At 42.3% G+C, this 17509-nt stretch overlaps 1 protein-coding gene across 1 annotated transcript in view; it reads right to left on the bottom strand.

Moving 5' to 3' along the window:
- The window catches only part of PRRG1 (proline rich and Gla domain 1), a 234783-nt gene that overhangs the window by 69044 nt on the left and 148230 nt on the right, over positions 1–17509 (bottom strand). Inside the window, exon 3 of the mRNA XM_053707604.1 lies at positions 17127–17287. Coding sequence (XP_053563579.1) covers positions 17127–17287 — 161 coding nt within the window. The remainder of the gene's footprint in view (positions 1–17126; positions 17288–17509) is intronic.

Here is a 17509-nt window from a genome sequence, read left to right as displayed (position 1 = left end):
CCTCAGAGAAATTAGGTTTGGATGGTTGAAAGGACCCTGAATTAGAAGGTCCTGCCTCAGAGGCAGAGACCATGGTGGACAGGACGACATGTCCACTAGGTCTGCATACCAGGTCCTGCGTGGCCACGCAGGCGCTATCAGAATCACTGATGCTCTCTCCTGTTTGATCTTGGCAATCAGTCGAGGCAGTAACGGAAACGGTGGAAACACATAAGCCATGTTGAAAACCCAAGGGGCTGCTAGTGCATCTATCAGCACCGCTCCCGGGTCCCTGGACCTGGATCCGTAGCACGGAAGCTTGGCGTTCTGGCGAGATGCCATGAGATCCAGTTCCGGTTCGCCCCAACGAAGAATCAGTTGAGCAAAAATCTCCGGATGAAGTTCCCACTCCCCTGGATGAAAGGTCTGGCGACTTAGAAAGTCCGCTTCCCAGTTCTCCACGCCTGGGATGTAGATCGCTGACAGGTGGCAAGAGTGAGACTCTGCCCAGCGAATTATCTTTGAGACCTCTAACATCGCTAGGGAACTCCTGGTTCCTCCTTGATGATTGATGTAAGCTACAGTCGTGATGTTGTCCGACTGAAACCTGATGAACCTCAGTGTTGCTAACTGAGGCCAAGCTAGAAGAGCATTGAATATTGCTCTTAATTCCAGAATGTTTATTGGAAGGAGTTTCTCCTCCTGAGTCCACGACCCCTGAGCCTTTAGGGAGTTCCAGACTGCGCCCCAGCCTAGTAGGCTGGCATCTGTTGTTACAATCGTCCAATCTGGTCTGCGAAAGGTCATTCCTTCGGACAGATGAACCCGAGACAACCACCAGAGAAGAGAATCTCTGGTCTCCTGGTCCAGATTCAGTAAAGGGGACAGATCTGAGTAATCCCCATTCCACTGACTTAGCATGCATAATTGCAGCGGTCTGAGATGCAGTCGCGCAAATGGCACTATGTCCATTGCCGCGACCATTAAGCCGATTACTTCCATGCACTGAGCTACTGATGGGCTTGGAATGGAATGAAGGACACGGCAAGCATTTAGAATTTTTGATAACCTGGACTCCGTCAGGTAAATCTTCATCTCTACAGAATCTATAAGAGTCCCTAGGAAGGGAACCCTTGTGAGTGGAAACAGAGAACTCTTTTCCATGTTCACTTTCCACCCATGCGACCTCAGAAATGCTAGAACTATCTCTGTATGAGACTTTGCATTTTGAAAACTTGACGCTTGTATCAGAATGTCGTCTAGGTACGGAGCCACCGCTATGCCTCGCGGTCTTAGTACCGCCAGAAGCGAGCCCAGAACCTTTGTAAAAATTCTCGGAGCCGTAGCTAACCCGAAGGGAAGAGCTACAAACTGGTAATGCCTGTCTAGAAAGGCAAACCTTAGGTACCGATAATGATCTTTGTGAATCGGTATGTGAAGGTAGGCATCCTTTAAGTCCACTGTGGTCATATATTGACCCTCTTGGATCATGGGTAGGATGGTTCGAATGGTTTCCATCTTGAACGATGGAACCCTTAAGAATTTGTTTAAGATCTTTAGGTCTAAGATTGGCCTGAAGGTTCCCTCTTTTTTGGGAACCACAAACAGATTTGAGTAAAAACCTTGCCCTTGTTCCGTTCGCGGAACTGGGTGGATCACTCCCATCACTAAGAGGTCTTGTACACATTGTAGAAATGCCTCTTTCTTTACTAGGTTTGTTGATAACCTTGACAGATGAAACCTCCCTTGTGGAGAAGTTTTGAAGTCCAGAAGGTATCCCTGAGATATGATCTCCAGCGTCCAGGGATCCTGGACATCTCTTGCCCAAGCCTGGGCGAAGAGAGAAAGTCTGCCCCCCACTAGATCCGTCTCGGGAAAGGGGGCCCTGTGTTCATGCTGTCTTAGGGGCGGAAGTAGGCTGTCAGGATATACATCTCTGCCATATACACTATCCTTGGTTGTACTGTTCCTTTAAGGATCACTGCTTCTCATACCTGTCTCCACCCTATTTAAGGCACACCTGTTTCAATCATTCTTTGCTTAGTATTGATATACACTTCAATTGCCTAGCCAGTTTTGTCTGAACTCTGCTCACTCAAATTTGCTACCAGCAACTTTTTTCTTTGGATTCAAGTTTTGTCACGAACTTTGCTGCTGTTGCTTTTTACTTGCAACCTTCAGTTTCCTCTGAAACTCCTGTGATTTACTAACCTCCACTTGAATTGTTTTCTTACAATTACCTTGGACGCTCCTGTCTCTTGTCTCAGCACTTCCACGGAGCTCCGCAACTACCGCGGTGACGTCACACGCCAGCTGCTCTCTCTCTCGCTACTCAGCTCTAGCCTGCTCTTCCGACTACGCTGTAAGTGTTACTACTTCTGTCTCTCAGCCTTGATATCTGCCAGCACTATAACGCTTACCATTATAATATCCTCAAAATGCATATGTTATTCTCCATGTTTTACTTACAAAAGCCTGCTGAAACTTCATATCATTACTCATCGTTCATTCTGACCATTAATGTCTTATAAATTTGGGTATTCTGATTTAACATCTTACCGGAGGAAGTGTGTTTCATGTTTTCACTGCAGACTAGAGTGTAGCCACTCTTTTCAGCCTGCAATAGGGTTAACATAGCGAATCTCCTCCTTTACATTAATTACAGCCTGCTGATACAGGAAAGCCGCCTTCACACATCCTGTGACTATTGTGGTTTTTAGTATCTTCTTGCTACATACACTCTCTATTGTTGCCACCTTCCATCTCAGCAGTTGTGATTCACCTGACCTGTTCAAAATACTGTGTCTTTATTTTAGATTTCCTAAACCAGTGTGACAGAATACTAAGCCTTTTAAAACCTATGGATCCAGCTGAGATTAACACTCACATGCAGGCATTAACACAAAGAGTAGATTTGTTAACAAATGGTTTAAACGCATTAAAAGTGGAGAATGATAACCTTAAAGCATACATTAGGGATGTAGTAGACAAAAGAACACATATATATGAACCCCAGGTTAGTCCTCCAGATTGTTTCCATGGAGACAGGACTCTCTACAGAGAGTTTAAAAATGCATGCCTGTTATTGTTTGCTTTAAGACCTCATACCTACCCAAATGATAGGATTAGAGTACTCACGACCATATCTTACCTTAGAGGTGAACCCCGTATATGGGCAAACACTTACTTTGAGAATAATGAAGAGATATTGAATTCTTTGGATAATTTTTTTGTCTCAATGGATCAATTGTATGAGGATCCATACAAACAGCTTACAGCTGAAAACGCCATGCGTGGCCTTAAACAAAAGAAGAGGGTAGTCGAAGACTACATCACAGAATTTAAAAAATGGGCAAAGGACTCTCAATGGAACAATCTGTCCCTTAGGAACCAGTTCAGACTCGGCCTCTCTGAGGGAATAAAAGACGAGTTGTCTCGCACAGATATCCCAGATACCTTAGAAGAGCTCATGTCACTTAGTATTACGATAGATAGGCGCCTCAGGGAAAGGTACCAAGAAAAGACTGGGCATGACTCTAACCCTAGGAAAACTTCCTACCCCACACATGCCTCTTCCCTACACAAAAACACTCCTGAACCCATGGACATTGCCTTCATCAAAGGACCTTTATCTCCACAAGAGAAGCTCAGACGTCGTTCCAATAATCTATGCCTGTACTGTGCCTCTGACGAACACACTGTCAAAGACTGCCCTTCCCTCCTAAAACAAAACAAGGGTAAGACCTTAACAGACTTTTATTGTTGTACTACTCAACAGAGTTCAGTTACTTACATAAAAATCCCTCTTCTGTTACAGTGGGAACAACTTCGACTTCACGCCACAGCGATAATTGATTCTGGTGCCACGGCTTCCTATATAGATAAGGAATTTTGCACTGTAAATAAAATACCACTGATGCAGAAACAGTCTCCTGTTTATTTGAGAGGGATAGATGGAAAAAATATTTCTTCTGGGCCTGTTGAATTTCATACCATACCCCTACTTGTGGTCTCTCATGATCAGCATAGAGAATATGTCTCTTTCGATGTAATAAATTGCCCGGTCTCTCAGGTGGTTTTGGGGATGCAATGGTTGCATACACACAACCCACAGATAGACTGGTCCAATTCCACACTTAATTACAATTCATCATACTGCCAAAGTACTTGTCTCCCCAGTACAGTATTACAAATTTCTGACACTCAGGACATACCACCCATACCAGAGGTTTATAGCGATTTTTCTGATGTTTTTAGCAAAAAGGAGGCAGAGAGTCTGCCTCCGCATAGAAAATACGACTGCCCCATAGACATACTCCCTGGGTCAGAGATCCCTATTGGGCACATATTTCCCTTATCTCATACTGAGCTAAAACACCTAAAGACATATTTAGAAGAGAATCTTAGAAAAGGGTTCATCAGACCCTCGACCTCGCCGGCTGGGGCCGGAATATTTTTTGTTAAAAACAAAGACGGCACTCTTAGACCTATAGTCGATTACCGTCAGCTAAATAAAATTACGGTAAAAAACCGCTACCCTTTACCCCTCATACCAGAGCTTATTGAGAGACTAGAGGGAGCTAAGTTTTTTACAAAATTGGATTTAAGGGGTGCATACAACCTTCTCCGAATAAGATCAGGAGACGAATGGCTGACTGCGTTCCGAACCCGTTATGGTTTATTCGAGTACGTAGTCATGCCATTCGGGTTGTGTAATGCGCCTGCTGCTTTTCAGCACTTAATAAATGATCTTTTTAGAGACCTCCTTGATGTCAACATAGTCATATACCTAGATGATATTCTCATCTACTCAAAAACTTTAGAACAGCACATTCTACATGTGAGGCAAGTTCTTTCCCGGCTTAGAAGCAATTTCCTCTATGCAAAAGCTGAAAAATGTGTTTTCAATTCCCAGACCATATCTTTCCTTGGATATGAAATATCCCCTTCAGGAATTTTTATGGAGAATAAAAAAATTGAAGCAGTACTGAACTGGCCTACCCCAAAGACCAGACGCCAGGTTCAATCCTTTATGGGATTCGCAAACTTCTACCGTAAGTTTATCAAAGATTTTTCTAAACTGGCAACTCCTCTAACCACACTCACAAAAGTCAAGATTCCATTCAAGTGGACTCAAGACTGTCAATCAGCTTTTGATACACTCAAACAGAAATTCACCAGTGCACCCATTCTACGTTTTCCTGACCCAAAACTTCAGTTCATTTTAGAGGTTGATGCATCCAACTTCGCAATTGGAGCAGTACTATCACAACGGGAGAATCTAGATAAACCTCTCCATCCTGTCGGTTTTTATTCCAGGACCTTAAACATCTCTGAACAAAACTATCCTATCGGGGATAAAGAACTACTTGCAATTAAACTATCCCTGGAACATTGGCGACATCTTTTAGAGGGTACTACCTACCCTACTCTCATCTATACTGATCACCGTAACCTTCAATATTTAAAAACCTCCCGAACACTCACCTCCCGTCAAGTTAGATGGAATTTGTTTTTCTCACGTTTTAATTTCCTTATTACCTATCGACCTTCAACAAAAAATCAGAAAGCTGATGCACTTTCTCGCATACCACCTGAGTCCATCTCACAACCATCTCAACAAAGTATAATTCCTTCGGAAAATTTCCTCTGTTTTACATACGACACCAGGCCTATTATTCATACCGAACAACAGAAGGATTCTTTAAAACCACTACAGGAACTGCAGTTGAAGTCCGATGGATGTTATTATCATGGCTCCCGTTTATACATTCCTCCCATACTCCGTCTACCTCTGCTGGAATCATTACATGACTCTCCACTCGCTGGTCACCCTGGTATAAAAAAGACCCTGGAATTAGCGAAAAGGAGTTATTGGTGGCCAAATATGACTGCCGATGTATTCCAACATGTCCACTCCTGCAGCATTTGTACCATATCAAAAAGGAATAAACAACCACCATATGGACTTTTACTGCCTTTACCTACTCCTAAGACACCGTGGTCCGAAATTGCTCTCGATTTTATAGTCGACCTACCTCTTTCCTCAAGGAACAACACCATCATGGTTGTAGTGGATCTTTTCACAAAAATGTGTCATTTTATCCCGTACCATAAACTACCTACCTCAATAGAAACTGTTCAGCTTCTTATTTCTAATGTCATCAAGCTGCATGGCCTCCCAAAGACCGTTTTAAGTGACAGAGGCACTCAATTCTCCAGTAAACTCTGGTCAGAGTTCTGCAAACTCTTCCATATTGACAGGCGGCTTACAACCGCATACCATCCTCAGTCAAATGGACAGACCGAACGCTGTAACCAATGGCTGGAACAATTCCTAAGGTCTTTTTGTTCCTCTGAACAACATCTTTGGGCGGGCTTACTACCATACGCTGAATTTTGCTATAACAACACCTTACATGCCACCACTAATCAAACTCCATTCTACTCGAATTACGGATTTCATCCAACATTCCAATTGTATCCTACTCAAGATTCTTCTTCTCCTTCAATCGCTGAGCTTTCCCAAAGCATTTCCTCGAATTTCACTCGTATTGAATCCTCCATTGAAAACGCAAAAAGGCTCTATAAACGGTACTACGACAGACGCAGGACAGCTCCTCCAAAATATGAAGTAGGTGACTTGGTATGGCTTTCTACAAAACATTTACGTATGAACACTCCATGCAGGAAGTTATCTCCACTCTTTGTTGGTCCTTATCCCATAGCTCATATCGTCAATGCCAATGCTGTTCGTCTCACCCTACCTCCTACTATGAAAATCCACCCGACATTTCATGTCTCCCTTCTGAAACCTTACCGGGCAGTGAGGGGTTCCGCCTCATCTTCTTCTCTTCCTCTGGTTTCTGTCGACCCTGATATCGAATATGAGGTTCAATCCATCAAAGATTCCCGCATGATGAATGGGGTTTTACAGTACCTCGTAAGCTGGAAGGGTTACCCACCTGATGAGGATTCCTGGGAACCCTCTGTTAACATCTCCGCACCCAGGTTGGTGTCTCGTTTTCATCAACGGCATCCCGACTCTCCTGGACCCTGAGCTCCGGAGTCGCTCTTAGAAGGGGGGATCCTGTCAGGATATACATCTCTGCCATATACACTATCCTTGGTTGTACTGTTCCTTTAAGGATCACTGCTTCTCATACCTGTCTCCACCCTATTTAAGGCACACCTGTTTCAATCATTCTTTGCTTAGTATTGATATACACTTCAATTGCCTAGCCAGTTTTGTCTGAACTCTGCTCACTCAAATTTGCTACCAGCAACTTTTTTCTTTGGATTCAAGTTTTGTCACGAACTTTGCTGCTGTTGCTTTTTACTTGCAACCTTCAGTTTCCTCTGAAACTCCTGTGATTTACTAACCTCCACTTGAATTGTTTTCTTACAATTACCTTGGACGCTCCTGTCTCTTGTCTCAGCACTTCCACGGAGCTCCGCAACTACCGCGGTGACGTCACACGCCAGCTGCTCTCTCTCTCGCTACTCAGCTCTAGCCTGCTCTTCCGACTACGCTGTAAGTGTTACTACTTCTGTCTCTCAGCCTTGATATCTGCCAGCACTATAACGCTTACCATTATAATATCCTCAAAATGCATATGTTATTCTCCATGTTTTACTTACAAAAGCCTGCTGAAACTTCATATCATTACTCATCGTTCATTCTGACCATTAATGTCTTATAAATTTGGGTATTCTGATTTAACATCTTACCGGAGGAAGTGTGTTTCATGTTTTCACTGCAGACTAGAGTGTAGCCACTCTTTTCAGCCTGCAATAGGGTTAACATAGCGAATCTCCTCCTTTACATTAATTACAGCCTGCTGATACAGGAAAGCCGCCTTCACACATCCTGTGACTATTGTGGTTTTTAGTATCTTCTTGCTACATACACTCTCTATTGTTGCCACCTTCCATCTCAGCAGTTGTGATTCACCTGACCTGTTCAAAATACTGTGTCTTTATTTTAGATTTCCTAAACCAGTGTGACATAGGCTTTCTGGCCTGCTTGCCCTTGTTCCATGACTGGTTGCCTTTCCAACCCTGTCTGTAACGAGCAGTAGTTCCTTCCTGTTTTGGAGCGGAGGAAGTTGATGCTGCTCCTGCCTTGAAATTACGAAAGGCACGAAAATTAGACTGTTTGGCCTTTGATTTGGGCCTGTCCTGAGGAAGGGTGTGGCCCTACCTCCAGTAATGTCAGCAATAATTTCCTTCAAGCCGGGGCCGAATAAGGTCTGCCCTTTGAAAGGAATATTCAGTAGTTTAGATTTAGAAGTCACATCTGCTGACCAGGATTTAAGCCATAGCGCTCTGCGCGCCTGGATGGCGAATCCGGAATTCTTAGCCGTAAGTTTGGTTAAATGCACTACGGCATCCGAAACAAATGCATTAGCTAGTTTAAGCGTTCTAAGCCTGCTCAAAGTCTCATCCAATGGTGCTGAGCGAATCGCCTCTTCCAGAGACTCAAACCAGAATGCCGCTGCAGCAGTGACAGGCGCAATGCATGCAAGGGGCTGTAATAAAAAACCTTGTTGAACAAACATTTTCTTAAGGTAACCCTCTAATTTTTTATCCATTGGATCTGAGAAGCACAACTATCCTTCACCGGGATAGTGGTACGCTTGGCTAAAGTAGAAACTGCTCCCTCCACCTTAGGGACCGTCTGCCATAAGTCTCGTGTGGCGGCCTTTTCGGTATAGGAAAAACGTCAGTACACACCGGTACCGCATAGTATTTATCCAGCCTACATAATTTCTCTGGGATTGCCACCGTGTCACAATCATTCAGAGCCGCTAACACCTCCCCTAGCAACATGCGGAGGTTCTCAAGCTTAAATTTAAAATTTGAAATTTCTGAATCCGGTCTCCCCGAATCAGAACCGTCACCCACAGAATGAAGCTCTCCGTCCTCATGTTCTGCAAATTGTGATGCAGTATCAGACATGGCTCTCGTGTCATCGGCGCGCTCTGTCCTTAACCCAGAGCTATCGCGCTTGCCTCTTAACTCGGGCAGATTAGATAATACTTCTTTCATAACATTAGCCATATCATGTAAAGTGATTTGTAAGGGCCTTGATGTACTTGGCGCCACAATCTCACGCACCTCCTGAGCGGGAGGCGAAGGTACTGACACGTGAGGAGAGTTAGGCGGCATAACTTCCCCCTCGTTGTCTGGTGATGATTTCTTTACCGGTAAAGACTGACTTTTATTTAAAGTAACATCAATACAATTGGTACACATATTTCTATTGGGCTCAACATCGGCTTTTAAACATAATGAACAAGCAGATTCCTCTGTATCAGACATGTTTAAACAGACTAGCAATGAAGCTAGCAAGCTTGGAAATTACTTTTAATAAGTTTACAAGCAATATATAAAACACTGCAGCGCTTTTAAAAACACAGTTGAATAACAATGAATTAATTCAGTTATAGCAAACAATGTTTAACAGTAAATGTATTAAATTAGCAGAGGATTGCACCCATTAGCAAAAGGATGATTAACCCCTCAATACCCAAAACGGATAATCAATTTAAGATTTAACGCCTTTATCACAGTCAAACACACTGTCACAGGTCTGCTGTGACTGATTACCTCCCTCAAAAATTAATTTTGGAGACCCCTGAGCTCTCTAGAGACGTCCTGGATCAAGGAGGAAGAAGCAGGAAGACTGTGCTAGAATTTTAACTGCGCAACAAGGCGCTAAAAAAAAAGGCCCCTCCCACTCATATTACAACAGTGGGAGACCTGATATAACGGTTTCTATGCAGAAATATACGTTAGCCATATGGAAAAAAATCATGCCCAAAAAGTACCTCACAAAACGAATAACATGCCAGTAAACGTTTTAAAAACAAACTTTTTCAATGTCATGCAAAGTTATCACTAAGCCTGCTACCAGTCGCTTCTACTGCAGTTAAGGCTTATACATTATTTCAGTATTAACAGTATTTTCTCAGTCAAATTCTAGTCCCTAGAAAATAACTCAACTGCGCATACATTTATCAGCCTGATACCAGTCGCTACTACTGCATTTAAGGCTGTACTTACATCATATGGGTAACAGCAGTGTTTTCTTAGTCCATTCCATTCCCAGAAAATATTGTACTGCACATACCTCATTTGCGGGGGACCCCGCATGCTATTCCCATTTTCTGAAGTTACCCCACTCCTCAGAATGTGCGAGAACAGCCAGTGGATCTTAGTTACGTCTGCTAAGATCATAGAAAACGCAGGCAGATTCTTCTTCTAAATACTGCCTGAGATAAAAAAACAGCACACTCCGGTGCCATTTAAAATAACAAACTTTTGATTGAAGAATAATTAAGTAACAAACTCCAACTCCTCTCGCGACCTCCTTCTTTGTTGAGGGTTGCAAGAGAATGACTGGGTATGACATGTGAGGGGAGGAGCTATATAGCAGCTCTGCTTGGGTGATCCTCTTTCAACTTCCTGTTGGGAAGGAGAATATATCCCATAAGTAATGGATGACCCGTGGACTGAACACACTTAACAAGAGAAAAATACATTTTCTTTCTTCATAGTGCACATAATCCATTCTTTACATATATGAATACATCATCTGGCCACCAAGAGGAGGCAAAGACACCCCAACTGAAGCACTTAAATATCCCTCCTACTTCCCCTCCCAGTAGTTAGTAACCGAGGATAGGGAAATCAGATAACTGGGTGAAGAGAAGAAGAGAACTAGTACTGTTGCTGTAAGAAAATTAAAGGGACAGTTTACTCAAAAAAATTCTCCCCTTTAATTTGTTCCCAATGATCCACTTTAACAGCTGGAGTGTATTAAATTGTTTACAAGTATTTCCATTAGTCTTATATTAGCATTTAAAATAGTTTATTTAGCCTGTGGTATCCCCACCCATCCTTAAAGTCTTTGGCCTCCAGTCCAAGCTGTGTTAAAGCCAGTAGAAGAAATTACACTTCTAGTGGGTTATAGAAGAGATAAGGTAATAAAATGTTAATTTTCCATTGTTCTCTCCAAGTATTGGTGATTGGTTTATGGACAGATATAAGATAGATAAAGAAGCAGGTGATATGTACACAATGTGATAAAGTAAATGGGATCTGATTACACCTACAAGCTCAACCCATTTTATTAGTTTGTGGCTTCAAAACACAAAATCAGCTAATTCATATACACAAATAAGCCTTAAAAAGCAAATCTCATACATTTTATACTCTGTAGCTGCTAAAAAAAGTAAATGGAAACACATTAAGGGAAAAACTATTTTATAGTATACTGCTCCTTTAAGGATGGCTTTGTGGACTCTCACTACCAAGAAAGAAAATAATTTTATCAGGTAAGAATACATTTTGTTTTCTTTCTAACGGTCCATGAAATCCATTCTTTACATATGGAAATCTATACCCAAGCTGTGGAATCCCAAGAATTTAAGGTGGGATAAAGTAGGCAAGGCACCACCGCCTGAAGAACCTTTCTCCCAAAAGATGACTCAGATGAGGCAAAAACATAAAATTGGTAAAATGTTGTTAATGTGTAAAGAGACAACCAGGTAGCAGCATTGCAAATCTGTTCTACCGAAGCCTCATTTTTAAAAAGGAACAAGATGTGAACACTGAACAAGAGGAATGAGCAGTTATACATGCAGAAGGCTGATGGCCTGCATCTAAGTAGGCCATATGGATAACATTCCTCAAGTAAGAAGATAAAGAAACAGCAGTAGCCTTCTGACCCTCAAAGATGGCACAACAATTTCCTAATTAATATTGTCTGTCGACATCACCATAGGTAAAATCCCTGATCTAGTTCTCAATACGGCCTTATCCTGATGGAAAACCAAGTGAGGGGGATCACACTGAAGAGCTGATAACTCTGAAACTCTATTGGCTGAAGAAACTGCAAACAAAAACAAGAATTTCCAAGAAAGTAAATTGATATCAAGGGCATGCAAATGGAGCCTGCTAAAGAACTCTAGAACAAGATTAAGACTCCAAAGCGGAGCAATTGGTTTAAAAACTGTTTTGATTCTGACCAAAGTCTGAACAAAAGATTGAACATCCGGCAAATGTGCCAACTTTCTATAAAACAAGACAGAAAGAGATGAAATGAAACATACTGGTTTATAAGGAGTTTGGTGTCTGTCCTATTTTTTACAACTCACACCTTGCCACAACCTTTAGAAACAAATGGAATGCTTACTATCAAGATAACGTACTCTAGATTAGAGCAAGTATACTGGTACATTTGTAGTCCTTGCAGTCTTTATATGCAATTATCGATATATTGTGCATTAGGATAATGAGAAATGTTTTCCACTATTGAACGTTTGTATATTGTATACATAACTTGACAACTAAACCTAAATGTATGCAAATGTAATTTCTTTAATAAAATCGTTTACAAAAAAAAAGAAAAAAAAAAAAAAAAGAAAGAAAGAGCTGAAATGTGACACTTAATGGAACTGGAAGTCCTTCCTGAAGAAATTGAAGGATACAGGAAATCTTATACCTATGCCAAGAAAACCCCTGATCAGCACACCAAGATAAATAGACTTTCCATACCTTATAGTAAATATGCCTGGTGACAGGCTTGTGTGCCTGAACAAGAGTATCAATCACGTAGTCAGAAAAACCTTGGCGTGCTAGGAATTGGCGTTCCAAGCAGTCAGCTTCAGAGAATCTAGATTGAAATAAAAGAAAGGATCCTGGGTTAACGAGTCCTCTCTCTGAGGAAGACGCCACGGGAGCAGACAAAATACTGACTAGATCTGCGTACCAGGTCCAGCGCGGCCACGCAGTGTCCCCCACTGATAATTGACATATGCCACAGCTGCAACATTGTCGGATTGAAATCAAATAAAGAACAGACTAGACTAAACTCAATTGAGGCCAAACTAGTTTCAGAATATTTATGGGTAGGGACACTTCCTGAGGGGACCATAGCCCCTGAGCCCCACACTGCTCCCCAACCAGACAGACTCGCATCTGTACTTATAATCTCCCAGGAAGGTCGAAGAAAACTCATACCCCGAAGACTAGGTTTGAGAGATAGCCACCAAATCAAGGAGTCCCTGGTGACCTGGTCTAGATGTATGACTTGAGTCAGGGCTGAATGGTCTCCGGTTCATTGACTGACCATGCCACCATAAGCCCCACTACCTCCATGCAGTGAGTCACCGAAGGACAGGGGGTAAACCAAAGTCATCGACATGCTGGCTTGAGCTTGACCTTGCGTTGGTCTGTGAAAAATATCTTATAAACACAGAGTCTATGATCATATGATCACTGCTAAGAAACTCACTTGTGTCTGAGGAGTGAGAGAACGCTTCTCTAGATTTATTTTCCAACCGTGAGTCCGAAGACACCAGAATAACTCTGCTGAGAAGATGGAGCTTGAACCAAGATATTGTCCAAGTAAGATGCCACAGCAATGCTTGTTAACCTGATTACTGCTAGGAGAGCCCCCAGAACCTTCATAAAAATTATGGGGGCCGTAGCTAGGCCAAAAGGAAAAGACGTAAAGTGGAAGTTTTTGTCCAAAAGGCAAATCTGAGATATTGGTAATAGTCCCGGTGAATCATGATGTGACAATATGCATCCTTTAAATCCACCGTAGTCATGAATTGTCCCTGTAGGACCAGTGGAAGAATAGATCTGATTGTCTACATCTTGAAGGAAGGTTCCTTCCAAATTCGGAACGACAAATAGATTTGAATAAAACACTTCCAACACGACCAATTCCTCTGAGGGGACTGCAATAATTACTCCCATTGACCGGAGGTCTGAAACGCATTGTAGAAAAGCCCTTTTCTTTTCTGGCTTCTTTAACACCAGGGACAAAACAAATCTGCCTCTCTGAGTTCAAGATCGAAAATCTATCCTGTAACCCAGGGATACAATCTCTAGTACCACGGTCTTGGACTGACCTGACCCAGGCCTTCTGATACAGATTTAATCTGCCCCCTACCGGAGCGAGCTCTGGATCAGGGCCGTCCCTTCATGCAGACTTGGAGTAAGAAACTGACTTCTTGTTCTGTTTATTCCTATACCACACCAGTTAGGCTTCCAGGTACCTCTGGGAGGGTCAGATTTGTTGAAAGAGGAGTTCCTCTGATACTTGGTTTGATGAAAGGATCAAAAAACGAACAGTTGACTGACCCTTCAGTCTAGTCTTCTTATCCTCTGGAAGGAAGGCACCCTTACCGCCAGTAACAGTAGAAAAAAATAGAATCCAAACATGGGACGAACAAGGTCTTGCCCTTGAATGCCAAAGATGATAGTGTAGATTTGGAAACCATATCTGTGGACCAGGATTTGAACCATAGGGCTCTCTCTGGCTAAGACAGTGAGGCTAACATTCTCGGCATTAATACACACAATCTGAATAATTGCTTAACAAAGAGTTTGTCATCTTGAGAGCTTGGATACGATCCTGAATTTCCTCCAAAAGGAGGTTCTACAGATATTAATTCAGACAAGGAGTCGCACCAGAAGAGAAAAGGCTCCTGATATGGCCACAATGCGGATAGCTGGCTGAAAAAGAAAAAGGACTTCCTCAGATAGCCTTCCAGTTTTCTATCCATCGGGTCCTTGAAAAACGTACTAGAGGGATATTGCTCCTCTTAGCTAGGGTAGAGATAGCACTGTCTACTTTAGGGACAGTATTCAACAGTTACAGATGGGCCTCCAGAACAGGGAATTACTGCTTGAAAGAAGGAGATGGGGAAAAAGGAACCCCCATTCTTTTACGATTCTCTGAACATCTTTATTCTTCAACCACCTCCAGCGGAGGCAAAGTAAATACTGAGGTATGTGTGAGAGCTCTGGGGTTTGGGACTCTTTGCCCCCTCCTAGTGGTAGAGAAGGTTAATTCCCATGAGTAATGGATTGCGGACTCTTACCACCTGTATGAAAGATAGCTCTATTATCAAATTTACCAATGTCTTCTTTTTTTTAATTTAGCTTTTTTCCATGGGAGAATATTGAGTTTAGGGGGTTCCATATAGCAACTCAAACACAGAAGCATTATGAACATACCCAGTCAGTAATGTACTAAACTGTAGGTTCATCACTAGCGAAATACACCAACTACCACCCTCTGCTTTAGGAAATCAAACAGCAAGTCACACAGAACCAATGGGAAGACAACTGTGCACTGCAATAAGCGGCTGTGTTTTAGGGACTTGGCATGCAAGTATCTTTAACTCTGTAAGGTAACAGTATTATACATTTAGTGTTCAAGTCACGTGCACCTCCTAAGCTTGCCTCAGTATGCCCTCACAGAACGGCCCTACGGCTCAGCAAATATAACAAAGAGATAGTAAAAAAAAAAAAAAAAAAAAAGTAAACTCGATTTGTTTTAATAATTGCTTGTCTTCTGAAATTTGACACTATAAAAACTCACCCAAGCAAAAATACAGTTATAAATCTGGAACATACATTTTCTGATTAGATGGATACTACTCATATGGGAACCCTGATAAAAAAAAATATACAGTATCTCACAAAAGTGAGTACATCCCTCACATTTTAGTAAATATGTTATTATATCTTTTCATGTGACAACACTGAAGAAATGACACTTTGCTACAATCTAAAGTAGGGAGTGTACAGCCTGTATAATAGTGTAAATTTGCTGTCCCCACAAAATAACTCAACACACAGCCATTAATGTCTAAACTGTTAACAACAAAAGTGAGTACACCCCTAAGTGGAAATGTCCAAATTGGGCCCAAAAATTGTCAATATTTTGTGTGGCCACTATTATTTTCCAGCACTGCCTAAACCCCCTTGGGCATGGAGTTCACCAGAGCTTCACAGGTTGCCACTGGAGTCCTCTTCCACTCCTCCTGAACGACAACACAGAGCTGATGGATGTTAGAGACCTTGCGCTTCCCCACCTTCCGTTTGAGGATGCCCCACAGATGCTCAATAGGGTTTAGGTCTGGAAACATGCTTGGCCAGTGCATCACCATTACCCTCAGCTTCTTTAGCAAGGCAGTGGTTGCCTTGGGATGTGTTTGGGGTTGTTATGTTGGAATACTGCCCTGTCTCCGAAGGGAGGGGATCATGCTCTGCTTCAGTATGTCACAGTACATGTTGGCATTCATGGTTCCCTCAATGAACTGTAGCTCGCCAGTGCCAGCAACACTCATGCAGGCCCAGACCATGACACTCCCACCACCATGCTTGACTGTAGGCAAGACATACTTGTCTTTGTACTCCTCACCTGGTTGCTGCCACACACGCTTGACACCATCTGAACCAAATAAGTTTCTTGGTCTCATCGGACCACAGGACATGGTTCCAGTAATCCATGTCCTTAGTCTTCTTGTCTTCAGCAAACTGCGGGCTTTCTTCAGCTTTAGAAGAGGCTTCCTTCTGGGATGACAGCCATGCAGACCAATTTGATGCAGGGTGCGGCATATGGTCTGAGAACTGACAGGCTGACCCCCCACCCCTTCAACCTCTGCAGCAATGCTGGCAGCACTCATACTTCTATTTCCCAAAGACAACCTCTGGATATGACGCTGAGCACGTGCACTCAACTTCTTTGGTCGACCATGGTGAGGCCTGTTCTGAGTGGAACCTGTCCTGTGAAACTGCTGTATGGTCTTGCCCACCGTGCTGCAACTCAGTTTCAGAGTCTTGGCAATCTTCTTATAGCCTAGGCCATCTTTATGTAGAGCAACAATTCTTTTTTTCAGATCCTCAGAGTGTTCTTTGCCATGAGGTGCCATGTTGAACTTCCAGTGACCAGTATGAGAGAGTGTGAGAGTGATAACACCAAATTTAACACACCTGCTCCCAATTCACACCTGAGACCTTGTAACACTAACAGTCACATGACACCGGGGAGGGAAAATGGCTAATTGGGCCGAATTTGGACATTTCTACTTAGGGGTGTACTCACTTCTGTTGCCAAAGGTTTATACATTAATGGCTGTGTGTTGAGATATTTTGAGGGGACAGCATATTTACACTGTTATACAGGCTGTACACTCACTACTTTACATTGTACCAAAGTGTCATTTCTTCATAAGGCATCTGAACATTTTAAAACTGAATTTGCACATTCTAGGTTTATACAACAGTACTTTATCAAATGGTTTTGTTCCACTGGTGTCTGACCCATATATACTTACAGTCTTCTCATTGTTCTCAAAAACTTCTCTTGCTTCTTCATAGTTGCACAATTCCTCTCTACATTCACGCTCAAGGTTTCCTTGCTTGATTTCTTCAAAAAAACTGTTGGCTCTTGGAAATCGTTTCAAGATGCTGTTGGCTTTATCTTCAGTCACGAACACTAAACAAAGAAAGCAACAATTTAAATGTCAACTCAATTCATGTTAAGAAAGTATTTTAAAAGATGTTTTTGTAAAATAGGCGCTCCTAAACTGAGTAAAAAAATTATTTAATACCTTTATGATTGTAATGGAACATCACTGTACACCAATAATGCAGTGGGAGTTCTGTTTATCAGCCAGTGAATAATCAGTCCTTAAAGACTAATTTGTGCATAGACATG

This window comes from Bombina bombina, chromosome 3, assembly GCF_027579735.1.
Source record: "Bombina bombina isolate aBomBom1 chromosome 3, aBomBom1.pri, whole genome shotgun sequence".
Taxonomy (NCBI): domain Eukaryota; kingdom Metazoa; phylum Chordata; class Amphibia; order Anura; family Bombinatoridae; genus Bombina; species Bombina bombina.
This window is presented reverse-complemented; position numbering and strand designations above follow the sequence as displayed.